The sequence below is a fragment of the Ailuropoda melanoleuca genome, chromosome 9 (assembly GCF_002007445.2).
Source record: "Ailuropoda melanoleuca isolate Jingjing chromosome 9, ASM200744v2, whole genome shotgun sequence".
Lineage (NCBI taxonomy): Eukaryota > Metazoa > Chordata > Mammalia > Carnivora > Ursidae > Ailuropoda > Ailuropoda melanoleuca.
This window is the reverse complement of record NC_048226.1, coordinates 70710799-70737765: the sequence shown is the minus strand read 5'-3', so window position 1 is coordinate 70737765 and position 26967 is coordinate 70710799. Positions and strand designations below refer to the sequence as shown.

At 35.0% G+C, this 26967-nt stretch overlaps 1 protein-coding gene across 33 annotated transcripts in view; it reads right to left on the bottom strand.

Moving 5' to 3' along the window:
• Window positions 1-26967, bottom strand: part of RIMS2 (regulating synaptic membrane exocytosis 2) — a 611447-nt gene that overhangs the window by 513437 nt on the left and 71043 nt on the right. For 20 of the 33 annotated variants that reach the window (XM_034668422.1, XM_034668421.1, XM_034668424.1 and 17 more), the window contains exons 2-3: window positions 12353-12385; window positions 11866-11952 (exon numbers count right to left, since the gene is read on the bottom strand). The exons of the other annotated variants lie outside the window; for them this stretch is intronic. In XM_034668422.1, the coding sequence (XP_034524313.1) occupies window positions 11866-11952; window positions 12353-12385 (120 nt within the window). The remainder of the gene's footprint in view (window positions 1-11865; window positions 11953-12352; window positions 12386-26967) is intronic. 33 annotated transcript variants of the gene reach the window in all.

Here is a 26967-nt window from a genome sequence, read left to right as displayed (position 1 = left end):
TTTCAATCCACTAGTTCCTGGAAATCCTGCTGTTTCTGATAATTTTATACCCAGCCACATGTTTTTGGTGCTGTTGTTTTCTCACTCATCTCATAGGTATGTTTTCATGATCTTTACAAGCTAACCATTTACATTACCCCTTTTTTAAAGTAATCTTTTTTAAAAAAAGATTTATTTATTTGAGAAAGAGAGAGAAAGCGTGCAGGGAGGAGCAGTGAGAAAGGGAGAGAGTCTTAAGCAGACTCCACACTAAGCACAGGGTCCGATATGGGGCTTGATCTCATGACCCTGAGATCAGGACCTGAGCCAAAACCAAGAGTTGGACAATTAACCAACTGAGCCACCCAAGCGCTCCTGAAGTAATCTTTAAAAAGTTTGCTTATAACAACTTCCAACACTAGCCGTCATGAGGTCACATCACCAGGAATTTCCGTACTGATGCTGAATGTCTTTAACTCCCCTTTCACAGGTTTGGGCCAGGTAATCTCTATAGCTACAGGTTGGTAATGTGTCTTTGCCAAGCAGTACTTTGTAACTCAAACTAAAGAAATCCTGGGCTTTTCATAATAAAATATGTTGTAACAACTCAAAATAAAGCAATTTCCTTTTCCTAGAAGCATAATCTCATGGAAAAAAATTTTTTAAAGGGTCGCCACATATTCCCAAATATATATTACTTGGGTTTTGTAACTCATTTTGGTATCTGGCAAAATGAATCCTCCTCCTTGCTCTTCTTTTTGAAAATTGTCTTCCTATTTATAAATGTTTTTCTTCCATTTAAGTGTTTTAATCCTTTTATACCATTCTCGTGAAAATCTTGGTAGAATTTCTACTAAAATTGCTTTGCATTTATAGATTAGTTTCAAGAGACATGACATCTCTATATTGTTGCATCTTCCCCCCTACTGACGAGTCCTTTATTGCCAATCTTCAAAAAACAGTAGCCACCTATTTGGCTTTACAGGTGAATTATTTAACTCAAGTTTTTTCATTTTAACTCATAATACACCCCCAAGGAGTCTATAGACAGACCCATTTTTCAATTTAATTGGCTCCCTATTTATATTTTGCTTGCACTATATCCTATGCATTTAAAAACATTATTTTGAGATGGGGTCTATAGGATTCACCAACTTGTCAAAGCATCCATATAAAAAATAGATTAAAGATCTCTATGAGATATTCTCATGTTTTATATGTTGTTTCAGAAGAACAGTAAAAGCAAGTTCCCCAACAATTTCATGAAGCCATTGTAACCATGATACTTTGTACTCTTCCCTTCCGTCACTCATCATTCTCACTGCATTTCAACATCACTTCATTGGGAAGGTATTCCTTAGCATCTCTATGTCAAATCCCTCCGTTAAATATTCCAAGTGCTACAGTATACTGCATTTCCACATTCCTCCTTTTATCTGTATATATGATTATTTGATTAATGCCTATCTTTCTAACTAGAAAATATAATCCATGAGGATTGTTTTGTCTGTTTCTGCTGTCCATTTTATCCCACCGATAGGCATGATGCATGCCCCATAGCCAAGTTCTCAATAAACATTTACCAGATGTTTGAATTAATAGTGAATAAGCAAATGTGTACTATGAGTGCACTGTTTCACAAGTGATGGAGCAAAAATATAAAGTGGAGTATGAACCAATCCTGTCTTCAGTAAGATAGACATATATGAACAAGTATAGACATGAGTTGAATATAACCTATATGATACAAGATAAAATGAAACATATATTAAATAAATATGTAAGAAAAATGGTACTGGAGCACAAAGAAAAGAGCCACTAACTGTGAATGGTGTTGGCAAGACTTCATAGAAGATTTCTATGACTTCACAGAAGTTTTAGTTTTTAAATATCCTGCACATCCTGGACTTGAAGGATATGCAAAATTGTGATCGGCAGAAAATGAAGAATGATTCAACCTGAAGTATGCAAAGCATAAAAACAGGAAGTTGAAAGTATTGTCCTGGCATAAAGTACGTATGAGAAAAGAAAGGGAAGAGAAATAGAGTAGAAGAAGGAGAGACAGCTTGGGGGAGAATATCCTGACTTCCTTGCTAAGAATCATTTCCCATAATGTCTGATATCCAACTTAGTTTGCCACATCACAAGTTACAGAAATCAGTAAGAGTAAGCTGAGAAATATTATAAAACTGTCTCAAATAAATCAGATATTTGGCTCACTCTCTGTAGGCTAAAAATATTTCTCCAAAACAACTTGTAACTGTAGCGCGCACACACACACACACACACACACACACACACAACCCAAGCTGAAACACTCTTTATACTAACATTTACATGACGTTCTTTAGCTAATATTAATTCTTTATCTTTAATATGTATCTTTAGTATAAATAACTTTGCTTCTGTGTTTCATGATGCCACCATGACAAATATGCAAAAGGCAATGAAATTCAGAAGGTCTACTTCTTAACAACAATAACAAAAAAAAATTTTTTTATATAATCACCAGATATAGAACCTTTGAATTGAAATGACTATTTCGTTCACAAGATGAAATCATCTTGATGTTAGAAACTGAGATTCAAAATAAGTAAAAGTACACTCATAGCTTATTATTGACAATAGGAAATGATTCATCTTGAATACGTAGATACCCCTCTCTGGTGACGAGAGGAAAGTATATTGCTTCCATGAAATTTGTTTCTTAAAGAAAAGTATTTAACAAATTCAATTCTGGGGAGAAAAAAAAGATAAATAGTAGAAACATTTTAAGGCCATTATAGATATCCAACCTTCATGTTCTTTCTTTTTTTTTTTTTTTTTAAAGATTTTATTTATTCGACAGACAGAGAGACAGCCAGCGAGAGAGGGAACACAAGCAGGGGGAGTGGGAGAGGAAGAAGCAGGCTCATAGTGGAGGAGCCTGATGTGGGGCTCGATCCCGGAACGCCAGGATCATGCCCTGAGCTGAAGGCAGACGCTTAACCGCTGTGCCACCCAGGCGCCCCTCATGTTCTTTCTGTTTAACCAAAATAAAGTACTTCTTTGAAAAAGACATTAGGAAGTAAAACAGTTTTATGCACTGCTCCTGGGTAAAATATATTTGCTCGTCATCTAAAAAATAATAATAAAAGAAAAAAGAAAACTCTGCATTATTTACATTTTTTGCAATTTGTGCTAACTTACTCATTTAATCTCAGATTGATGTGGATCACTATAAACCTTGAACTACTTCATGATCTAGTGGCACAATGCTATTTACCATGCTGGCAACCAAGACATCTGAATACTAACGCTGACATTCACACTAGAACAATAATGTCCCCCTACAGTTCCCCAAGCATATCATGCTCTTTCACATCGTTGCAGATGCTGTTCCACCCACTAGAATATAATTTAGTTTCTTCTTTCTTTCTTTCTTTTTTTTTTTTTTTAACTTAGTACACTCTTTTTCAGCATCCAAGACCTAGTTCAGATTTCAGCAACCCTGTCTGATCCCCACCAACTGGCAGAGTCACTCACTGACTCTTAGGTTACACTTCTAAACAATATATCACATTGTAATTATTCTTATGCATATTATCTGTCTAGGACCATTCATCTTTCACCCAGCACTGTGCCGGTGACACATACTAGGTTATTATTTGCACCTTATTTAAAATTGAGTTGAGGTATTTTAAATAAGCAAGAAAAATTCAGTATTTCAAGGAAATCTACGGCAGGAAAATATAAAGGTTTTTCTTTAAACATGGTCTAAGTCCTGATTTCACTTCCTATTAGCTGTATGAGACTGCTGGAAAGTTACTTAGTTTAGTCTTCATCTGTCAGGTGGGATTTTAACATAGACATCAGAGTACTGTGATAATTGAGATAACATATGAAGACAACCTAGCTCAAAGTTTCCCCATTCTCTCCTCTCCTTTATGTGTTCTTTATGTCTGGACTTGAACTTGGTTGACTCTTTTCCTTATAGAAGTAGCATCTGTTCCCCATGTTCTACGTTACCTATAGTACAATGTTTTAGTATTGTCTGAGTGTCTATCCTTTTTATCTTTGAAGGAACTAAAATTATGTATCAGATTAATCAAATACGAAACTATATGTCTGTATTCTCACTCTTCTTAACTATGATTATTATTCTAAGGTTTAAATTGAAATGATATTTATAAAGCTTTTTCTTTAACAGCCCAAATCTGTGATACTCTAACCTTAATGTAGGACTTGATTATTAACAAAACTGAAGCATTAAAATAAATATCATTTTAACACTGATTTTCATCAGAGAACGAATCTGAAGTAGTGCTTTCTACAAGTTCATGGCATGCAGTTTTGGAATGATATCACTAAATGTAGTCACACACTTTTTTTTTAGAGTGCTTTTCAAACTGCAGAGTGCAACCCAACACTAAGCACCAATCAATTTAGCTGTCCAAGACTCCTAATTTTTTAATAAAATATATCAGAGCATTGGAAAGACTGCAAGTAAGCATTTCATGCAAATCTTGTTTCTATTATATATTAACATTTGTATGTAGTATATATATACTAGGTTATAGTGCAAAATAGATTTCTTTAATGGATGGAAGCTTAAAAAAAGAAGTATAAAAGCTACTGCATCACTAATCAGCTAAGAGAAAGAATTAGTGTCCTTTTTTGATAAAAGAACAAACATATGCCACATAGCTGGCCATCCCAGACCCTTGGCAGACCTCTCATCTGAACTTCTACAAAGCTCCCTAAGTGACTATTATAACTCTAATGTTTGTTATAAAGTGCAGATCAGATCATATCATCCTATACGCTGTTCCTCTGCCTGGAATGCCTTTTCTCCCTTTCTTGGCCAGATGCAGAGCCACCAAAACATCAAACAGTAGGGCATACTCAAGAAACAGTACCAAATAAATAAATGGGAAACTAGACTAATGACTCTGACATAATGATTAGCTTTATTATTTGAAAATATTTTTAAAATAGCTTAAGTACTTCATTTTCACAAATAACTACAAAATTCTCCTCCAGAGTAACAGGAAAAAAAAATGGAATCAGAATATTTATAGAAGCACTATTCATAATAACCAAAAACTGGAAAAACCCCAAATGCATATCAGTAGTAAAACAGACAAAGAAATTGTAGTATATTCAGGTACTAGAGCACCATAAAGTCAGAAGAATGAATGAAATACAACAACATGCGATCATTTGTGAATCTCACAAATGTGTTGAACAAAATAATACAGATCCAATAGAATACATACTACATGATTCTGTATGTATAAAATATAAACATATTATATATATAAATAATCTGTGGTGCCAGATAAAAGGATAAGGTTACCCTTTGGGCTGGGAAGTAATCTTCCCTGGATGGGAGTATGAGAATAAAGCAGGCTCTATGACCAGTGCGGAGCGCGAGGCAGGCTCAGTCTCACAGCCCTGAGATCATGACCTGAGCCAAAATCAAGAGTCGGACGCTTAACCAACCGAGCCACCCAGGCGCCCCCCAGTTGGAATTTTTAAAGTAAAATCAAATCAACAATACTCTCAAGGAACTTTCAATTTCCATTGCCATTTGCCTTCAAAACATGAAAAATCAACCCTTTTTGAGGTCCACCAGCTCTCCCTTATGACTTCATAACAGGCTGCCTGTGCGTTTAGAAATTTCACCTCTGACCCTAGACTCAGCTCTATTCCAAGTTAACATGGTTAAGTACAGCAAAAGAATCAAGTGATACACTCATTCTTATCATCAACAGTTATAAGCAGTCTCCAAAACATTCTTCTAAGGTACCCTCTATGACCTGAAACTTAGACATTCAGTCTTCTGGAAGAGACAGGAGAGAAAAGATGCCCCAGAGTTTTGAAGGAAAAGACTGTAACAAGCCCTGTTAACAACTAGCACTTCAGTAAAAGCCTCAAAATGTGGATCCCTGGATTCATGTTTTGCACCTAAAAAGACATAAATAATTTTGCCTGGACTGTTGAAAATCTGCTCCATCAGGGGATCTTAATAGGAGGATCTTAAGATTTCCTCCAGAAGCAAAAGAACTTCGGACTGAAACGGCTAACCAATGACTCTTGGATCAGGCAGATGACTAATCAAAATCGACAGCTTCCATCCAAGAAGAGAAGAATGATTTTCTGATATCTCTACTCGTTCTGTTTAAGATCATTTTGTTTCCTGTTTACCTTATTCTTATGCTTTGGTACTCTAATGATCAACTGAAGGTTTCTCATATGCTTTCATGTATTTTCATGATCACATTTGTAATGTCCGTTAGCCTTTCACTGCCACCTAAGAAAATGCAAAAATCTCCCTACAATCTCACTGACAAAATTTAATAGATGTTCCTGGAAACACTACACACAGGAAATTTCCTTCCTTCTGGAGCATTTCTGTATTGGAATTTTCTTCATGTTATTAACCCTAACAAAATTTGACCTTGATCCCAAGTCATTACAGCAGTTTCAACAGAATCAACAGTACCAGGAGTGGCAACTAAAATCGTAGTTGTCGTTGCTTTAGCAGCAAATCTTTATCTTTTGGCATCCTGAAATTTCCATCTCATTGCAATAAATGAAAATCAAATGTAACCTAACAGCAGTAGATGTACTACTACTCATTATATTAGAGTCAGTTCTCTTCATGATCACATGGAAAGACTTTCTAGACTTCCTTGAAGTTAAGAGCCCTGTGACAGGTTTGGGGAATGAGCTGTGAGCCAAAGTGACCAGTCTTAGGTAGTTAATAAGTTCTCCATTTTCCATTCTCTCCATTCTCTTCCTCTGATGCAGCAACCCCGAGCTTCTTTTCCCCTTTCAGTGAGATGGGAAGGCGAGAGGGGACTGCAGGTGGGTATTTCCCTTCTCTCATGTTGAGGTAAAGTAGTTTCCCTTGAGAACAAAAAGCTCTGGGAGTATTTCAACCATTTTGAATATTTATTTCAATTTACTGAAAAAAAATATATTCTTTTACCCTCCCCCTGCTAGAAGTGCGAGAGAATTTTTCACTGACCTTCACATTGAGAACCTGGTGACATTCCTAGAGTTTAAACTCACAAAACCAGGGAAGTTGGGAAGGTTGATCCCCTAAGGCTGGGGTCCCACAAATTTTTAACTCAAGTCAGTACACACTCAGCCTTCAGTCTGAGTTCATCAATTATAATTAAGTTTTCCTACCAGATCCTAGCTCCAATAGTTTCTCTTCCCAGTAAGCTGTGGTTCTCTTTCTTCACCTCTCCCTCTAGTTGTCAGGGCATTGATCTGTCCTGTGATTACAATTATGTGATAAATCTTAGAAGAGTGGCTGATTTTCAACTTGTTCAGCCTTTTCTTCCTGCGAGGATGAGAGTAACAACTTCCAAACTCTTTACATGTCAAAGAGGAAACAGAAAATCTCTACAATATTGTTTTTCATTGTTCATCAGCATGTCTTTTTCTGAATGTGAAATATTTTTGAGAGCAGGAACCATAGTCCTTTTATCTCTGGATTCCTAGACTTTGTGCACCATTAGACTTCTTCAGGGCTCAATCATGGACCTTCATATCTGCTCTTCCTCATACACTCTCTAAGTTATCTTATCTATTCATCTAGCTTTGACACCAAAAGTTATAACTCTAGCCAATCCATATCTCTCCTTCAAAGTTGGCTAATTTATAACATCTGAAACGTAAAAAGTTTAAAACTTATATTTTAGTTACTAGTCCTAACCCATTCCTTTCCCCTTCTTGATCAGAGTTAATGGCATCACAACCAAATTAGTTCTTACGACCAGAAATCTGGCAGTCATCTTTGGCTCTTTTTTTGTTCCTTACTAACTTCCTCCATGTCTACTACACTAAAAAATATCCTGCCCTTTCAATCTCTAAATATATCCCCAATCCACTCCCCTCCATCTTCACTCTAATCAACCTGGTCCAAGTCATCATCATCTCTAGCAGAGACTTTTCATAAAAGCCTCCTCACTGCTCTACCCATTTCTATTCTCATTCAGTCTACTCAGAGAGCAGCCAGATTGATCTTTACACATAAATTAAATCACGTCAATTCCATGTTTAAAAGTTTCCAATTATATTCCTTTTTTACCGAGACTCAGATCCTTTTATACTGAGACTCAGACTCACTCTCTGTAAAAACACTGCCCTATCTGAGTGCTACCTCTGGAATCTCATCTCCTGCCATACTCCATCTTGTACCACAAACCCTTTGCTACTTAAAAACTTTCACAAATGATGTTCTCTCTGCTTAAAAAACACTCTTTCTCTTAGCATTTTTTCCTATGAAAAGACCTCATAATCAAAGAGGACTACTATATTAAGTGGCCATTTGATTCTAATGATTAAAATTTTAGATTTTCCTAGTATTTCAAAAGTGTAATTTTTATTATGTCCCAACATGAATAAAACTGTTATTACATGAAAATTCAAAACAAACTAACCCAATTATTGGTTTAATTAATCTGTATTTTAAAACTTTCTAACTTACCTTTGATATTATGTTAGATATTGGGAATACAAAGTTAAATTAACAGTTAGCATTACAAAGAATTTAACAGTTTTTTTCCTAGTACACCCATCCTTAATTACCCAGGGACTTGTTTTACACTTTACATATAACCTATATTATATTGCCTTTAGAGAAACTTTCCCTCATTTTGATGTTGAGGCAAAAAAAGTATAAAAAAAGAAAAAGGAAGGAAGGAAGGAAGGAAGGAAGGAAGGAAGGAAGGAAGGAAAAAAGCAAAATTAAAATTATTTAATTTGTATATTAAGGAATTTCTGCAAAGGTTAAAATGAGCTGACAACGGACACAGATGGCTCAATTGATTTTCTATGCCTTAAAACTTACGGAAAATCAAAGTTGGACACGCTGTTCTACTTACACCTACAGTTTCCCATGAATTACCAATATCAAAATTAGTAAATCTTCCTGTTATATTAAAGAACTATGAAATAAACAAACTCCAAAAAAGACTCAAGAAACTTACATTATTATAGCTTTGAATAGCCACAAAATGGGATTTATATAAATTCATTAAAATGAAATTACTGTTCAGGAAATACTAGACATTTACTACTATCTGATAGAATACTTAGTTATTCTACTATGAAAATATCTACATGGAGTATGAAGAAACCTAAGTCCTATTTTTTATATATTAAATGAATACCGGAATTCAGTTCTTAGAAATAATTTTATAGATGAATGAACAGAAAGTAAGCAGATAGGAAGTTATCCCATTCAAATGGTAGTCAAAGAGAGAAAAAAATTAGATGACTCAGAAAGAAGTCTTAGAATACGCAAAGACGAATTAAAAGAGAAGATTCACAAGTATCCTGGTTTTGGGATCAGAAAAGATAAAAGGAAAGCTTCTGGAAAATTATATACCAAAAATCTGCACCATAACAGGAATATAAGATGAAAAAGCTAACTATTGACAGAATCTATTAATTCTCAATTTTTTTTAAAGTAGGCTCCATGCCCAGTGTGGAGCCCAATGTGGGGCTTGAATTCATGACCCTAAGATCAAGACCTGAGCTGAAATAAAGAGTTGGACACTCAACCGACTGAGCCACCCAGGCACCCCTAATTCTGAATTTTTAAAACTGCATAAATCACAGATTAACAACAAGAATGAGCTGCCCAAGATATTTTAATGGAAATAGTACCTATTAAACAAGAATTAATTTTTAAAACATCCAAAAGTACTAGTCTTTTCTCCTACCATCTTCCTATCCAAAAATCAAAACAAACTGAATTATATTTATTACTGAAGTAAAGCTATTTCTTTTCAAGTTTGCCTTGATCTTTGTTTATGCCAATCAAATGTCACTTTATTTCAATAATTAGACATCACTTTTTAAAGTTACTAACAAAATATCTATTTTATTAATGCCCATTGTAATCTGCTAAATAATATAACTTAATCTTGATTACTTTCTGAAACTTACAAATAAGATATGTAACTGAAGTCATTTAATACTGACGCAAATTTGCATCTAATTATATTTTGATAGTAATTTTACTATTTTATGACATTTCAGTGCCTTAGAGAAAATCAGCAAGATAATGACATGGTATGCCATTTTAACACAATTTTTTATTAGAAAAGAGTTTACTAAATTCATTTCTATTCCTTGTAGCACAGTATTTTTATGCCATCAAAGGAAAAAACATGTAAAATCAGTGGTGAAGAAAGGCTTGCTGAGTTCCTCCTACAGATCAGGCATTCTGTTAGATGCCAAAGATAAAACAGTAGCTAGGACAAAACAAGTCTTGACTTCACCTAGATTAAATACAGCAACAGTTCCCATTTTAGAGTTACATATACAGTAGACCCCCCAAGCCTCATCTTCAGTTTCACTCTCTGTGCTTTCAGTGACCCATGACCCACTGGGGTCTGGAACATAGGATCCTCCTGCCATATCCTCGGAAGGTCAATAGTAACCTAACACTATGTCACAGGACCTATATCATTCCCCTCACTTTATCTCATCATGTAAGCACTTAATCATCTCACATCATCACAAGAAGAGTGAATACTGTACAAGATATCTTGAGAGAATCCACATTAATATAACTTTTATTAGAGCATATTATCATTGTTCCACTAGTCATTGTTTATCTCTTACTGTGCCTCATGTATAAATTAAACTTTATTGTAGGTATATATGTATGGGTTTGAAAAAACAGTAAACATAGGGATTATGTGCCGTCGGCTGTTTCAGGCATCCACTGGGGGCCTGGGAACATACCTGCACGTAGGGGTGAAGGGGACTACTCTGCACTTTTATAAGTAGTATACCACAACATAATTTTAGGTCGGTTGAAACAAAAACACCGACAAAATTTAAAATAAGATGCATACAAGGTAATATAAAATGAATGAGCAGATTACCCTCAGCCACAACAAGACAAAAAGACGTTTATCCCCTAGTTTGCATTAAAGGCAAACATGAAAAGTTTCTCAGAATATTTCATCTTAGGGCTCCCATAGTAGTCTTTCTCATCCTCTCCTGGAGTTCATGTCACTTTTCAATCTGCCCATCCCTACAACCAAACCATCTTCTCCATAAACAGAGCTCCCACTTGAAAAAAGCATAGAGGCTGAGCGGTAAGAGCATCTTGGAAGTAAGATGACAGTTATCATGGAGAGATCAGAATTTAAATATATACAATCTTTCTCACATTCTCAGTTACTTCCCCTTCAAAATATAAATAATATTACTAGCACAAGGCTAAAAAGAGATGTGTGAACAATTTTTTAAAGACTGTTTCCTGTTCTACTAACAACTAAAATAAATAGAATTGTCTTGTTTTAATGCTTCAGATCAATGTGAGAATAAATTGCTGCATTTCCCAAATTATGTTGATAACTTAATGAAATGTTCGGTGAAAACAGTGGTCAAATATGTTTAGTAGTCATTGAATGTTCTAACCCCTTTGGAGAATTTTTAGACACTCTGAAGTATTACAATAAAGAAAACTGCTTGACCTTTTTTTTAAAAAACCTTTCCAAAACTATTTGACCAAAGACTGAATTGGGGGGTTAATATTTCTTAATGTCCTCTGAATTCTTTTTGAAAGAAACACACTTTAGAATATATTGCATAATTGGAGAAAGATGTTTTACTGGACAAATACAGTTTACATTATCCATACTGAAACTGAGGGGAGAATTACCTCTCTTCATTTTTACTACCTTATAAATTATCCTGTTTTCTTTTTAGATTTCCATGATAATTAAAGATAAAAGTATCAAACTCATAACCTAACAATTTTTGTTTCTGATGAATACTATTCCAAGGGCAGCATTTTAATACATACTCTTCAGTATGTTATGCTATCAGAGATAATATTTAGTCTATACAGATCAGCTTACTTACGTCTGGGGCTCCTTTTCATTTTGTTGTTTTTGCTGGGGCTGAAGAACGTTATTTACCAGTTCAGTGATCCCACTAAAGGGAAACCACCTGTTTAAATAAGCAAATAATGTGACTGAATAACCAAATGAATAACAATGTAGGTCAAATGTTTTCTTATCCATAATAATAAAAATACACAGGCACAAAAGCTACAGCCAATGGAAATGTGAGCTCCAATTATCACCAGGCAGTCAGAATGTAGGGAAATTAAGTTTGAACACTTAACCAGTCCACAAGCAGGCAGCAAAAAACTACATCCAGTCAATATGTGGATGAAGTAAGAAGCTGCAGGCAGCTCTCTTACAAGCCAGAGAGTCAGAAAGCAGAAGACACACTAGCTGCAGCCTATCCAGTATTAGTGTAAGCTAATACCATCCAAGGTGCAGAAAGCAGAATATGGCAAAGGTACAGAAATCAAGCCTACTGCACTCTTAATACATTTACTTACTGTGTCGGTTGTGGTGTGTGTTCTTCTTTGACCCTAAAAAGATAAGTTTGCACAACTGAGTGCACTGTACTAAGAAAAATTTTCTATCTACAATTTGTGGTCATATAAAAATAAAAAATGAGGTTTGTTACATAGAAAAGGTTAGCGCTTTGCTACTTGGAATTATACATTTAAATTAAGCTGACACAAAAAAAGAGAAGTTGAATCACTTGTTCTGAATAAAGGACTGATATTAAATCTTTACTACTCTTTTAATGATTCCATGATTTAGTCCTCAAGTTCTCTGCACATTTTTATTAATACTGATATTGAAGCTTTTAAAATACTTATTTTAAAGTACCATATTAAACACAGTTACATTTGTTTTACTGAAGATAAATCAATTTCCTCTCTATTTTTTAAAATTCTTCCTTAATATAAATTGAAGACGTAAATACTTTAAATAAAATGTATAGTTTTATAAGTGCATTTTAAAAGCCTTACAAATGAATTTATTTATTGCTTAAAGGAGCAGATAAAAGAATTGGGGGTTATCTAACTAATCTACCTAAAAATAACTACTAAAATAACTATGTATATTAAATTTTAAATATTTATAAGCTAAAGTAAATTATTCATATAAGATAACAGAGGAAAAATGCATTTAAACTGTAATCAACTCAGTGCTTCACTGAAATAGCACTGGATATTTACAAGGCAGAGAAAGATCATACCCAAGGGTACTGGATTCCTCTGAAATTTGGCTTCCCACACTTTACCTAGGACTGGTCCTGAGAGGTAAACTTATGACTCAATGATCAGTTCATTAGCTTTTACTTTCCCAAAGAAAGGCTAAGAATTAGTAACTAAAACTAGTCACCCAAATCTAGGACTTTCATAAGGAAATTATATTAACACTGTGCATTAAATTCTTTTTAGATCAAACTGATTTTCTTTTCCAGTGTGTTCCTATTTATAATGCTATAAGCAATAAAGGAAAAGGTATACCCTTATACATTTTTGTGTCCCAATAGATAAATATAATTGGTAATTATGTATCTCTATATTACACCAAAAAGGAATATCCTGTGTTCTCTGCATAAACTTCAAAAAAGTGTGATAGTTTTATTCTAGAGCTAAAGCCACATCACTTAGTATTTAAATATAGTCATATAATGGATTAATAATATTGTATTTAGCACCAAATATCCTACCAACAAACAAACACAAAAAACTTAGAGTGACATTGGAGTGTATCCTGAAAACGTATTTCCGAGAGAATAAGATAAAAATCTCTTAACATTTCAAAACAAAATAGGTCCCAAACAGATGACAAAGAAAGATTACCATATCAGCTCCTCCAAATGGAGCACAATGCAAGATAACCCTTCACCAAATGATATGTATGTTAAAAACAATAACTATTTAAATAAATAAATACTGAAATAAATATTTAAATGAGGAAACAATATTGTTATAGAATTCTTGGATGATCTCTGCAAGGCATTGTGTTGCTTTTTTAATTAGTGACAAAAGTTTTCAGTATAAACAAATTGATATTAATCTACCATTCAGTTCCTAATTTCAAAATTGTTACTTGAAAAATTAACAGATATAAAAATGTTAATTACCAATTCAAGAAGTATTTCTGGGCATTGTAAAATATCTATATGTGAAATATACAAATATTTGCATAAGCTTCCCAAATAAAATATGTATCATAATAAGGCAGTTAAAATATTTATCCTGTCAGGTGGCCAACAGACACATGAAAAGATGTTCATCCTAACTTACTCTCAGGGAAATGCAAATCAAACTACAATGAGTTGTCACCTCACACCTGTCAGAATGGCTAAAACCAGCAACACAAGGTGCTGGTGAGGATGTGGAGAAAAAGGAAGCCTCATACACTGTTGGTGGGAATGTAAACTGGTGCAGCCACTCTGGAAAACAGGATGGAAGTGCCTCAAAAAATTAAAAAAGAGAACTACCCTATGATCCAGTGGACACACTACTGGGTATTTACCCAAAGAATACAAAACACTAAATTCAAAGAGACACATGCACCCCAATGTTTATAGCAGCATTATCTACAATAGCCAAAATATGGAGCAGCCCATTCAATAGATGAATGGATAAAGAATACATGGTATATATACAATGGAATTTTATTCAGGCATAAAAAAATGAACTCTTGCCATTTGCAATGACATGAATGGAGCTAGAGAGTATAATGATAAGCAAAATAAGTCAATCAGAGAAAGACAAAAACCACATTTCACTCATATGTGGAATTTAAGAAACAAAACAAATGAGCAAAAGAGAAAGAAAGACAAACCAAGAAAAAAGCTCTTAACTATAGACAATAAACTGATGGTTACCAGGGGGGACGTTGATGGGGGAATAGGTTAAACAGGTGATGGGGATTAAGGAGGGCGCTTGCTGTGATGAGCACCAGGTGATGTATGGAATGGCTGAATCACTGTATTTTACACCTAAACTAATAAAACACTATGTTAAAAAAAATTTATCCTGTCTTTAAATACAATCAAGAGTATAAAATTATTCTCCTTTTTCCCCCAATATTTTCAATAAAATCAAACCTCAAAATGTCTGGACATAATTAAAATTCATGATGAGATAATTTAAGAACTGGTAATATGAAAAAGTAATCATATCATATAATTCTTTTACAATACACTAACATTATTAACAATGAACACCAACATTAAACCTGCATTCCGAAGTGTATGAGGGGTTTCCAGTTTCCAGTCTGATACATAAAAAGCTTAGAAATCATCACTTCCATCTTTACAACAAGCAAAATAGCTGAACAAAACCGAAAATCAACAACTCTCCTTAGAACCATCAAAGAGTTTCGGTTACTGGACAAACTGTTGCCCTGAAAATGAAAGAAACAGATAAATAGGTACAGACTATCACATTTTACCAAGAGTACTAGATAAGTGGCAGAAGCCCACACCTGAAGCTACCATCTGTAGAAATACTTTTAACTATAACTGACCAATTGCTAGAGATTCAATGTGGACTGGGTTGAGACTTTATTTTTTTTTTTTTTTTTTTTTTTTTTGAAGGAATAAAGAAAGCCAGNGGAACACAAGCAGGGGGAGTGGGAGAGGAAAGCAGGCTCCTAGCGGAGGAGCCTGATGTGGGGCTCGATCCCATAACGCCGGGATCACGCCCTGAGCCGAAGGCAGGTGCTTAACCGCTTTGCCACCCAGGCGCCCCTGGGTTGAGACTTTAAAATTCCAAGGGGTCCCAGTCTTAGTTGTGCGACCACATTTCCATAAATTTTATCTCCAGGAGCCCTACCAGTTGCTCACTGTGAAAAATCAAAGAAAAATCTCCTCCTACATCCAGCAAGAGATGGGGAAAGTAACCACTATGAAATATTCCCAGAGCTCCCTACTCTCCTCAACAATCCTAAACTCAAGGGAAAATATTTTACTAAAGCTTAAATAATGGGGGTTCTACCAAAACCAAACAAGCCTGAAGAAGATAATTACCTCTTCTAGCCTTTGAGGTGGGAGAAAACAAACAAACAAACAAATAAACTACACCCCCTCTAGCCTTCAACATGGGGAAAGAGAAATACCCAATGGGCTCACCAAAAGACAGACTACTGAATGCTTCTCATATAACAACACATTACCATCAAATCAATAGAGTTCCTGAATAATGATGAGATTACAACTAAAAGAACTACAAACTTTAGACACTATTTAATTGAAAGTCTCTAGGGAAACACAAGGGAAAGGAAGGAAGGAAAATATAAATAAAGACAACAGAGAAGATTCTGGGGGATGATGGAGTAAAAAGCAATAGAAATCTGCCTCCCCATGTAGACAAAAATGGCAAAAATCTGTTCGATGTAACTATTTTGGAAATTTGGAGTCTAATGAAGGCTTTCAACTTTGGGAAAAGACTTGAACTATACATTGCCGTTAATTTTGGTCAACTTGGGCTCTTACCATAGTATCAGCTACCCATTCCCCACCTGCCAGACCCATTGCACATTGCTGTGCACCTGCTCCTGGAGCAACCTGCACACAGCTTGCAGGGGTCAGGATTGGTAAAAAGGACTCTGTCATCCGAATATCAGTGATCTGTGCTCAGATCACGGACTATTGCTTCTCTGCTCAGAAGTGCAGACAAAAAAGTGGGTGGCTATTGTTGCAACTCCTCACACTGTTGAAGCCCTTTCTCTTCTGGCTAAGGTGATTTCCAGGATATTTAAATGGCCAGTACATCCCCCACCCCTCCGTTTTTCAATTTTTATCCCTTTGGGAGCCAGACATTAAAGACTGAAACATTCAAAAGCAAGTGCATGTATGAGAGAAAGTAAAGTCACTGTAAATGCCCAGAGGAAGGCCCAGGCTTAGCAAATAACTGAAAAGACCTTAAATTTATACTACAGGATAATCCTCAGCACAAAGACAGCCTACAGTCAAATACATATATATGTATATGTGTGTATATATATATACACACACAAAGTAAACAAAAACAATAACAGAAAACAAGAAAACCAATAATGGGAAAAAATCTGATTTCCAGAGTTACCACATTAGATTCAAATGTCCAATTTTCAATCAAAAAAAAAAAATCCTAAGGCATACAGAAAAAAGGAAAGTATTACCCATTCAGAGGAAAAAAGGACAAATAGAAACTGTTTGGAAAAGACCTGACAGGAGAGCCACAAAACAAAGACTTTAAAACAACCATCTTAAAGAATCTCAAAGAATTAAAGGAAGATGTGGGAAAAGTCAAGAAAATGTGTGAGCAAAATGGGAATATCAATAAAGAGATAGAAAACCTAAAAAAAATGGAAAAGGATTTCTGGAGATGAAAGTACAATAACTGATATAAAAAATTCACTAGAGGGATGCAAACTACAGACCAATACCCAAATACTACCCAAAGCAATGTACAGATTGAATGCAATCCCTATCAAAATCCCAATGCTCTTGGCAGAAATACAAAAACCCATCCTAAATTCATAAGGAATCAGAAGGCACCCTAAATAGCCAAGATAATCTTGGGGAAAAAAAAAAAAAGAACAAAGCTGGATGACTTACATATACTGATTTCAAAACTTACTACACAGCTATAGATAATCAGTGTGGTACTGGCATGAAGGCAGACACAGACCAATGAAATAGTACAGAGAGCCCAGAAATAAACCCTCATAAAAAAGCCAAATGGTTTTTGACAAGGGTGCCAAGACTATGCCACAGGGAAAGGACAGTCTTTTCAACAAACAGGACTGGGAAAACTGGATATCACATGCAAAGAATGAAGTTGGTCCCTTACCTAACTTATACAAGAATTAAATCAAAATCAAAGACCTAAATGTAATATCTAAAACTGTAAAATTCTTAGATGATAACATAAGAGGAAAAGCTGTACAACACTGGATTTGTCAGTGATTTATTGGATATGACACCAAAGGCACAGGCAACAAAAGAAAAAACAGACAAACTGAATTTCACAAAAATTTTTAAATTTTGTGCAACAGAGTAAAAATGCAACCCACACAATGGAAGAAAATGTTTAAAAATTATATCTAATCATAAGTAACTAATATCCAAAATATACAGAGAACTACTAAAACTTAACACACAAAAAAAAGGAACCCAGTTCAAAAATAGACACAAAAGACTTGAACAGACATTTCTCCCAAGAAGATTTACAAATGGCCAATAAGCACATGAAAAGGTGCTTGATCTCACTGATCATCAGAAAAATGCAAATCTAAACTACTGTGAGATATCACCTCACAACCATTAGGATATCTACTACCAAAAAAACAAGATAGCAGGTGTTGGTAAGGATATGGAGAAACTGGAACCCTTGTGCATTGTTGGTGGGAATGCAAAGTAGTATAGTCACTGTGGAAAACAGTATGGTGTTTCCTTAAAAAATTAAAAATTATTATATGATCCAGCAATTCCACTTCTGGGTATATACTAGAAAGAAATGATAGCAGGGTCTCAAAGAGATATTTGTACACCCATGTTCATATTAACATTATTCACAATAGCTACAATGTGGACACACACCCCAAAGGTCTATCAATGCATAAATGGATAAGCCATATGTATATATACATACACACACACACACACACACACACACAGGAGTGTTATGTAAACTTAGAAACTTAGGAAATTCTGACACATATTATAACATGGATGAACCTTGAAGACATTATGCTACATGAAATAAACCAATCACAAAAAAAAATATTGTATTATTCTATTACATGAGGTACTTAGAATACTTGGAATCATAGAGACAGAAAGTAGAATGCTGGTTGCCAGATGCTGATGAGAAAGGGGAAAATGAGGAGTTCTTGCTTAATGGGTCTACAGCTACAGTTTTACAACATGAAAAAATATTCTTGAAATGGATACTTGTGATGGTAGTATATTATAAATGTATTTAACATCACTGAACTGTGCACTTAATAGTGGTTAAGATGGTACATTTTATTTCTGTATATTTTACCAAAATTGGAAATATTGGTTAAAAATATAAGGACAATAAAAGAAATTTTAGCTTCTGATACTAGAGCTACACCAAACAATAAATAGAGCCTAACTCCTAGCCAAGAAAATATAAAACCTAACACTAAAGGGCTGTCTACTTACATTTCTTTTACACAATAAACCTTGTCTAGCTTTCAACAAAGAATACAAAGCATTTTTAAAGGCAAGAAAAAACACAGGCTGAAGAGACAAAGCAGAATCAAAACCAGACTCAGATATGGCAAAGATTTTAGACTTATCCAATGGGGAAGAATAACTATAATATGTTAAGGGCGTTAATGGAAAAAGTGCACAACATACAAAAACAGATGGGTTGTGTGAGCAGAGAGATGGAAAGTTTAAGAAAGAACAAAAAGAAAATGCTAAAAATCAGTAACACTGTAACAGAAATGAAGACTTTCACCTTCAATGGACTCATCAATACACGTCACTCAGTTGGGAACAGTCTCAGTGAGCTTGAAGATATGTCAATAAAAACATTCAAAATTGAAAGGTAAAGAGGGAAAGAGGAAAAGATGAAACACGATGTCTAAGAACTGTGGGACAATTACCAAAAGGTATAACATACATGTAATGGGAACACCAGTAGAAGAAACAAAGAAACACAAGAAATATTTGAAGTGATAATAACGAAAAATTTTCCAAAATTAATGACAGAGGCCAAAACCACAGATCCAGTAAGCACAAGGAATACCAAGCAGGATTAATATGTTAAAAATGTACACCTAGGGGCGCCTGGGTGGCACAGTCAGTTAAGCATCTAACTCTTGGTTTCAGCTCAGGTTGTGATCTCAGGGTCATGAGATGGAGGTCAGCGTAGGGCTCCCTGCCCAGCAGGGAGTCTGCTTCCCCTCTTCCTCTCCTTCTGCCCTTCACCCCACTTTCTCTCTCTCTCTCTCTCAAATAAATAAATAAATCTTTTAAAAAATGTACACCTATGCAAATACTATTCAAACTGAAAAAAAAGTATATTTTGAAAGAAGTCAGAAGGAAAACAAATACCTTACCTACAGAGAAACAAATATAAGAATTATATCAGACTTCTTTTCAGGAACCATGCAAGCAAGAAGAAAGTGGGGTGAAATAGTCAATGTTGAAAGAAAAAAAGTACCAAAGTAAAATTCTGTATCTAGTGAAATTATTCTTCAAAAGTAAGGGCAAAATAAATACTTTCTCAGACAAGCAAAAATTAAGGGAATTTGTCATCAATATACCTGCCTTGCAAGGAATGTTAAGAGGGAGAAGGTTGAAAACACACATCTACAAAAAAATATGAAGAGGATTAGAGAAGGAATGAATGAGGGTAAAATAAAATCATATTTTATTTTTCTTAATTGATCTAACAGATAATTTTGCTTACAGTAATAATGGTAACATTGTGTTTGGTAATTATAGCATATGGATAAGTGAAATGAATCATAGCAATTTTGAAGGTACAGGAGGAAAGAATGGGGAATACTCTGTTATAAAGTACTTGTACTACCCCTGAGGCGGTATAGCGTTAACTGAGAATAGATTAGTTGTAAATGTACACTGAAAACTCTTCAGCAACCACTAAAAAATATGCTTAGAGAGGAGAAAGTATGGAATCAAATCATATAAAAAGTTGACCTTAAATAAGAGAAGGAAGAGAAATAGTGGAAGACAGAAGAAGAAGAAGAAGAAGGAGGAGGAGGAGAGGTGAGAAAGAGGGGGGAGAAAAAAGGAGGAAGAAGAAGGAGAAATAAAAAAACACAGGCAATGAATGCAATGGAATAGAATACAGTAACTATTAATCCGATTATACCAATACTCACTTAAATGTGAGCAATCTACATACACCAATTAAAAGGTAGACACTGTCGGGGCACCTGGGTGGCACAGTCATTAAGAGTCTGCCTTCGGCTCAGGGCGTGATCCTGGTGTTCTGGGATCGAGGCCCACATCAGGCTCTTCCGCTATGAGCCTGCTTCTTCCTCTCCCACTCCCCCTGCTTGTGTTCCCTCCTCTCACTGGCTATCTCTCTCTGTCAAATAAATAAAATCTTTAAACAAAAAAAAATACTAATGCAGTTACTCATTTCTATGGCAAGATGGTAACCAGTTAAAGTTATGTCTACTAGAAGAAAGAAATNTTGTCCACAAAAAACCCACTTTATATGTAAAGATAACTGACAGATTAAAAGGAAAGGAGCAGAGAAAGATACACCATACTAATGCTAATAAAAAGAAAGCTGAAGTATCTACATTAATTTCAGACAAAGTCAACTTCAGAACAAGGAAATTATCAGGGACAAAGAGGGGCATTCCATAATGACAAAGGGGTGAATTCTCCAAGAACACATAATAATCTTTAATGTGTATGTGCGTACATAACAACAGAGTGACAAAATATGAGACAAAAATTGGAAGACCTGCCACAAGAAACAGACAAATCCACTCTTAGAGTTAAATACTTCACACTTTGATCAGTAACTGACAGACCCCACAGGCAGAAAATCAGGAAGGACATAGCTGAATGAGTAGCAGCATCAATAAAATGCATCTAATTGACATTCTCTAATACATCATCCAATAGCACCAGAATACACATTACTCTCAAGTTCATAGGAACACTTACCATGACAGACCACATTCTGGGCCCTAATATGCTTAACACACTTAAACGAATACAAATCATACAAAGTACCCTCTGAGTTCACAACGAAATTAAACTAGAAACCAGTAACAAAACTGTAGTAGAAAATCCAAAAATACCTGGAGATTGAACATACTTCTAAATAATACCTGTATCAAAAACAAAGTCTCAAGAAAATACTGAAGTATTTTGAACTAAATGAAAATGAAAAACAATCTATCAAAATTTATGAGATGCTGCTGACTTAGTACTTAGACAAAACTTTCAACTCTGGATGCAAAGGAAAGATCTAAAATCCATAAACTAAGATTTCATATTAGGAAACTAGAAAGAGGAGAGTGAGTTAAATCTAAAGTAAAATGAAGAAAAGAAATAATAAAAATAAGAGCATAAATCAATGAAACTTAAAATAGAAAATCAAGAGTCAAAATCAGGGGCGCCTGGGTGGCACAGCAGTTAAGCGTCTGCCTTCGGCTCAGGGCGTGATCCCGGTGCTCTGGGATCGAGCCCCACATCAGGCTCCTCCGCTATGAGACTGCTTCTTCCTATCCCGCTCCCCCTGCTTGTGTTCCCTCTCTCACTGGCTGTCTCTATCTCTGTCGAATAAATTAAAAAAAAAAAAATCTTTAAAAAAAAAAGTCAAAATCAACAAAACCAAAAGCTGCTTTTTTGTAAGGACCAATATAATGAAAAACCTGGCTGAAGTTAGGCCAGTCAAGAAAAAGAGAGAAGACACAAATTACTAACACCAGAAATGAAAGATGGTCCATCACTACTGATCCCACAACATTAAAAAAGATAATAAATATGAAATTCTATGATCGGAAATTTAATAACTTTGATGAAAAGAACCATTTCCTTGAAAGATACTCTCCATGGTAGCTCACACAAAGAGAAATAGATAATTTGATTAGGTCTAACATCTATTAAAGTAATTGAATCAATAGTTAACAATCTTGCAAAACAGGAATCACCAAGGTCCAGATGGTTCCATTTGTGAACGCTACCAAACATTTAAATGGGAAATTATACCAATCCTCTATAATCTCTTTCAGAAAAGGAGGCTAAGAGAACACGTTCCAACTCAGTCTCTTAGAACAGCAACACCGTAATACCAAAAAAAAAAAAAAAGACATTAAAAGAAATGAAAATTACAGACCAATATCTTTCATGAACACAAGTGCAAATATATTCAACAACATATTAGCAAGTTGAATCCAACAATGCATTAAACAATTATAAACCATGACCAGGTTGGACTTATCCCAGATATGCCCGTTCAATACTCAAAAGTCAGTTAGTCTAATCCATCACATCAAGTTAAGGAAGAAAAAATCATATATCATATTTGACAAAATCCAACAACCATTCATAATAAAAATTCTCAACACACTATGAATTGAGAATATTTCCTCAATTTGATGAATATAAAAAGCTACAATTAACACCATACTTAATGATGAAAACCTAAAAGTTTTCCCCTTAAGATCAAGGAGGAATCGACTACATAGAGATCAAACACAGGAATTTGGGGGATGTTGTAAATGTTTTGTATTGCTGTATACATGACAATATGTATTTGTAAAAACCCCCAGAACTATACATCACAAAGAGTAAACCTTAATATATACAAAAAAAATTTTTTTTCAGGTCTTAACACATTTTATTTCTTTTTTTTTATTATATTATGTTAATCACCATACAGTACATCCCCAGATTCCGATGTAAAGTTTGATGCTTCATTAGTTGCGTATAACACCCAGTGCACCATGCAATACGTGCCCTCCTTACTACCCATCACCAGTCTATCCCATTCCCCCACCCCCTCCCCTCTGAAGTCTTCAGTTTGTTTCTCATAGTCCATAGTCTCTCATGTTTCATTCCCCCTTCTGATTACCCCCCTTTTCTTTATCCCTTTCTTCCCCTACCGATCATCCTAGTTCTTATGTTCCATAGATGAGAGAAATCATATGATAATTGTCTTTCTCTGCTTGACTTATTTCACTTAGCATTATCTCCTCCAGTGCCGTCCATGTTGCAGCAAATGTTGAGAATTCGTTCTTTCTGATAGCTGAGTAATATTCCATTGTATATATGGACCACAGCTTCTTAATATACAAAATTTTTTTAAGATTTTATTTATTTACTTAAAAGACAGAGAAAGCAAAGAAGGAGAGAGAGAAGCAGACCCCCCTGAGCAGGGAGCCTGCTGAGCCGGGAGCCCGATGCAGGGTTCGATCCCAGGACCTGGGATCACGACCTGAGCCGAAGGCAGAGACGCCTAACCAACTGAGCCACCCAGGAACCCCAATGTATACAAATTTTTAAATAATCAACCACAAGGGCAGGGGAATCCTAACGAAATGCAGAATGTGATAAATGAATCCAAATCTGTTTGGAAAATGGATAATAAATCTCACTAATTCAGAAAAAGTTGCTGCTCTAAGTAGCAATGGAAAAGGATATTTTAAGTAGACACTTCCAATGCTAAAGACAAAAAAGAACTACACTTAAACACCATACTCTATTTGGTAAATTTGTTTGCACACTGCACAGGTTAGCAACTCTGAAACTATCATGCATGTAGACAGGAGTTGAACAATAACTAAATAAACTGTAGATAATGAGAGTCAGGTTTTTCACTCTTAGAAAAAGAAGTTACAAATAAACAGAGAGGAGACCAAAATGAATGAACCCTGTCTACAGCGCTGGATTTAGAGTCAAAGATATTAGTCTGAAGTTATGCATATTTACATGTTAGAGAGGATAGATAATGATGAGAGAGAGAGAAAGCCTATAGAATATAAGTAATAAATTAGAGCTACTGTGCTCAAACAATTAGACTAATCAAAAGTAGAGCTATAAATACATGCATTTAGTTTCTTTCTCTCCCCAAAACTCCCCCAATGACAGGGTTTCCTTGTTTGTTAGAATGGGTTAAGAGTCGAGGCTAGTAAAATGTATCGAATCGCAAGCAGACAGATGTGGTCTTGAAAAGCTGAATCCTAATGCAGTGAAGACAGAAAAGAGGCCAATTAACAATCCCAGAAGGCTCAAGAATTGGCAGAACCAGGTATCTCTAGAAATAGAGAGTAAACATGAAGACTAAAAACAAGTTGAAAGTGTCTTTACAATAGGACCCAGATTCCCTGACTCACTCCACACCTCTCCCCAGCCTCAGCAGAAGCTTCACAAGCATCTTCTCTGGAGAAGGTAAAACAGAATGATTCAACGAGGCGAGACCAGGCAGAGTGACAACAGGGGCAATACACTGAACATCTCAAATGAAATCTTATATAATGAATGTTAAGACTCTAGTTTTTTTCCCAACATGGTCCCCAGCACACTAGCAGCCACGCGTATGCTCTCTAGCATGAAGTCTGGAAGATTCTGCCCTGGGAAATCTAACTCACTCAAGAGAAAAGAACTGTGCTCCCCAACAATCCAGCCCAGCTATATCACGGACTATGTTATTGTTAGGGAACCAATTCGAAAGAAAGGGGAGGATGAGGATATTATGAAAAGATTACAATTAAACTAAGCCACCAAATATTTATAGGAACCAATATCTAAAGGGAACCAACACCAAAAGAAAGAGGCGGCTGGGGATATTATGAAAAGATTAAAATTAACCGAAGCCACCAAACATTTATAATATCAGAACTACAAAAATGGAAAGAAAGGGCAAAGAAAACAGATTACATAGTGAAAGATTTCTACTCTTTACTGTAAACGTAAAATGAAATAATAAGACAGACCAGAGGCCAAACACTTTCTCAGGGCATTTACTCCTGCCATTGGTGCTTTAAAGCTATTCCTCCCAGCTACCCCCATCTATTCAGAAACCCCCCAATCTATACTTCAGTCACTCTGGCTCTCTTTTAGTTCCTAAAAAGGGCCATGAACCTTTCTGCCACAAGATCTATGTAAATATCTGGACATATACAGGGGGGAATATGAACATTTTCATTGGCAACCACCTAATTTCCTATTTAATGCCATTTATTTTAACTTGTATACATCTATAAATGGACTACATTTTTTGGCATTTCACTCACAGCAAACAGATCAGTGTTTTAGAAACTATGGCTCCTAAAATCTAGCTGAGAAACAGCCACTCACAAACACTTAGAATACTTAGGAATAAGAACATTCATGAAACTGTTAAGTCAATAAGCTGGTTGTCAATGAATGCTGAAGTACTTTCCGTATTAGAGTTAGTCCACAAATGTTACATAATCAATCTGGATTATATATGTGGCAACTTTTCAATGCCAAATTAGTTTTCCCCTGACACCAAAGATGTTCCTTCAATACCAGATGGTATTTGCTCAGAGAATGCAAGCTTAATTTTTTTCTAAGTTTAGAGTTAGATAGATGATTGATAGACAGAAAAATAGACAGATATCCACAATGGAAAGTAAATTCAAGACAAAATGATTTTTAATTCTTCTTTTATATTAACATGAGCAACTAAATACTTGAGTGTAACATTTAAAAATTGTAATCTTTTTTCATATATCTTTTCCCAAATTTCTTTCACTAGTTACTCAAGCTTATCATTATCAGTTTGGGCTAAAGATCTATTTCCTAACCATTTTCTGAGGGAAAATCAATTAACAAACTTTTAAAGTAACTCAACTGAAATTCCAAAGCATTAATTTTTTATAAACATCTGGTGAAAGGAAAATGGGCTCAGGAGAATTTAGACAGACCTAGGTCCTATTTCTTAGCTGTTACCTGGTATTTATGAGATCGTGAGCAACTTATTTAATTGAGACTCTCTTTGTAATTAGTAAAATTGTGATAATGCTGGATAAAAAATATTTAAAAGATTAAATAGTGTACATAGTACTTATAAAATAAGTGAAAGTACCCTTTTCAAAATTGAACTTCCTTTCAAAACTAAATTCAAAATATTTAATTATCTAACTTTAAAATATTTATATTTCATTTCTGTGAATATATCCTCCTAAGGAGGGGACAATAATAGGTGGATAGGAGAAAGGTTTGGAAAAGAAACTTTTCATTGCCAAATTTTTGTAACTTTTGTATTATATTTGAAAATAAGTGAATAAAATTTAAATAAAATAGTAAACTACTATAATCAAAAATATCAATCAAATTCCATACATAAAGTCCTAATAATTTCATGTAAGTGAGACCCCTGAAAACAGGGATTATGTCTTACTCATCTATGGGACCCAAGAATTTTGAACAATGCTGGGCACCTAGTTCAAAAACATCAGGAAAAATGGGTGCATAGTCGAGACCTCTATCTACAGTTTGGTCATATTTACATGGTTGCAAAAATAAGACTGAAAATGTCTGTCTAGCTACCTAAATTACATAATAGAATACAACTACTTAATGAACTGTGCTACCAGGGAAGCCAAAAATAACTGATCTATATATAGAGAGAGAGAAAGGCAATCCAAAAACTTCGGT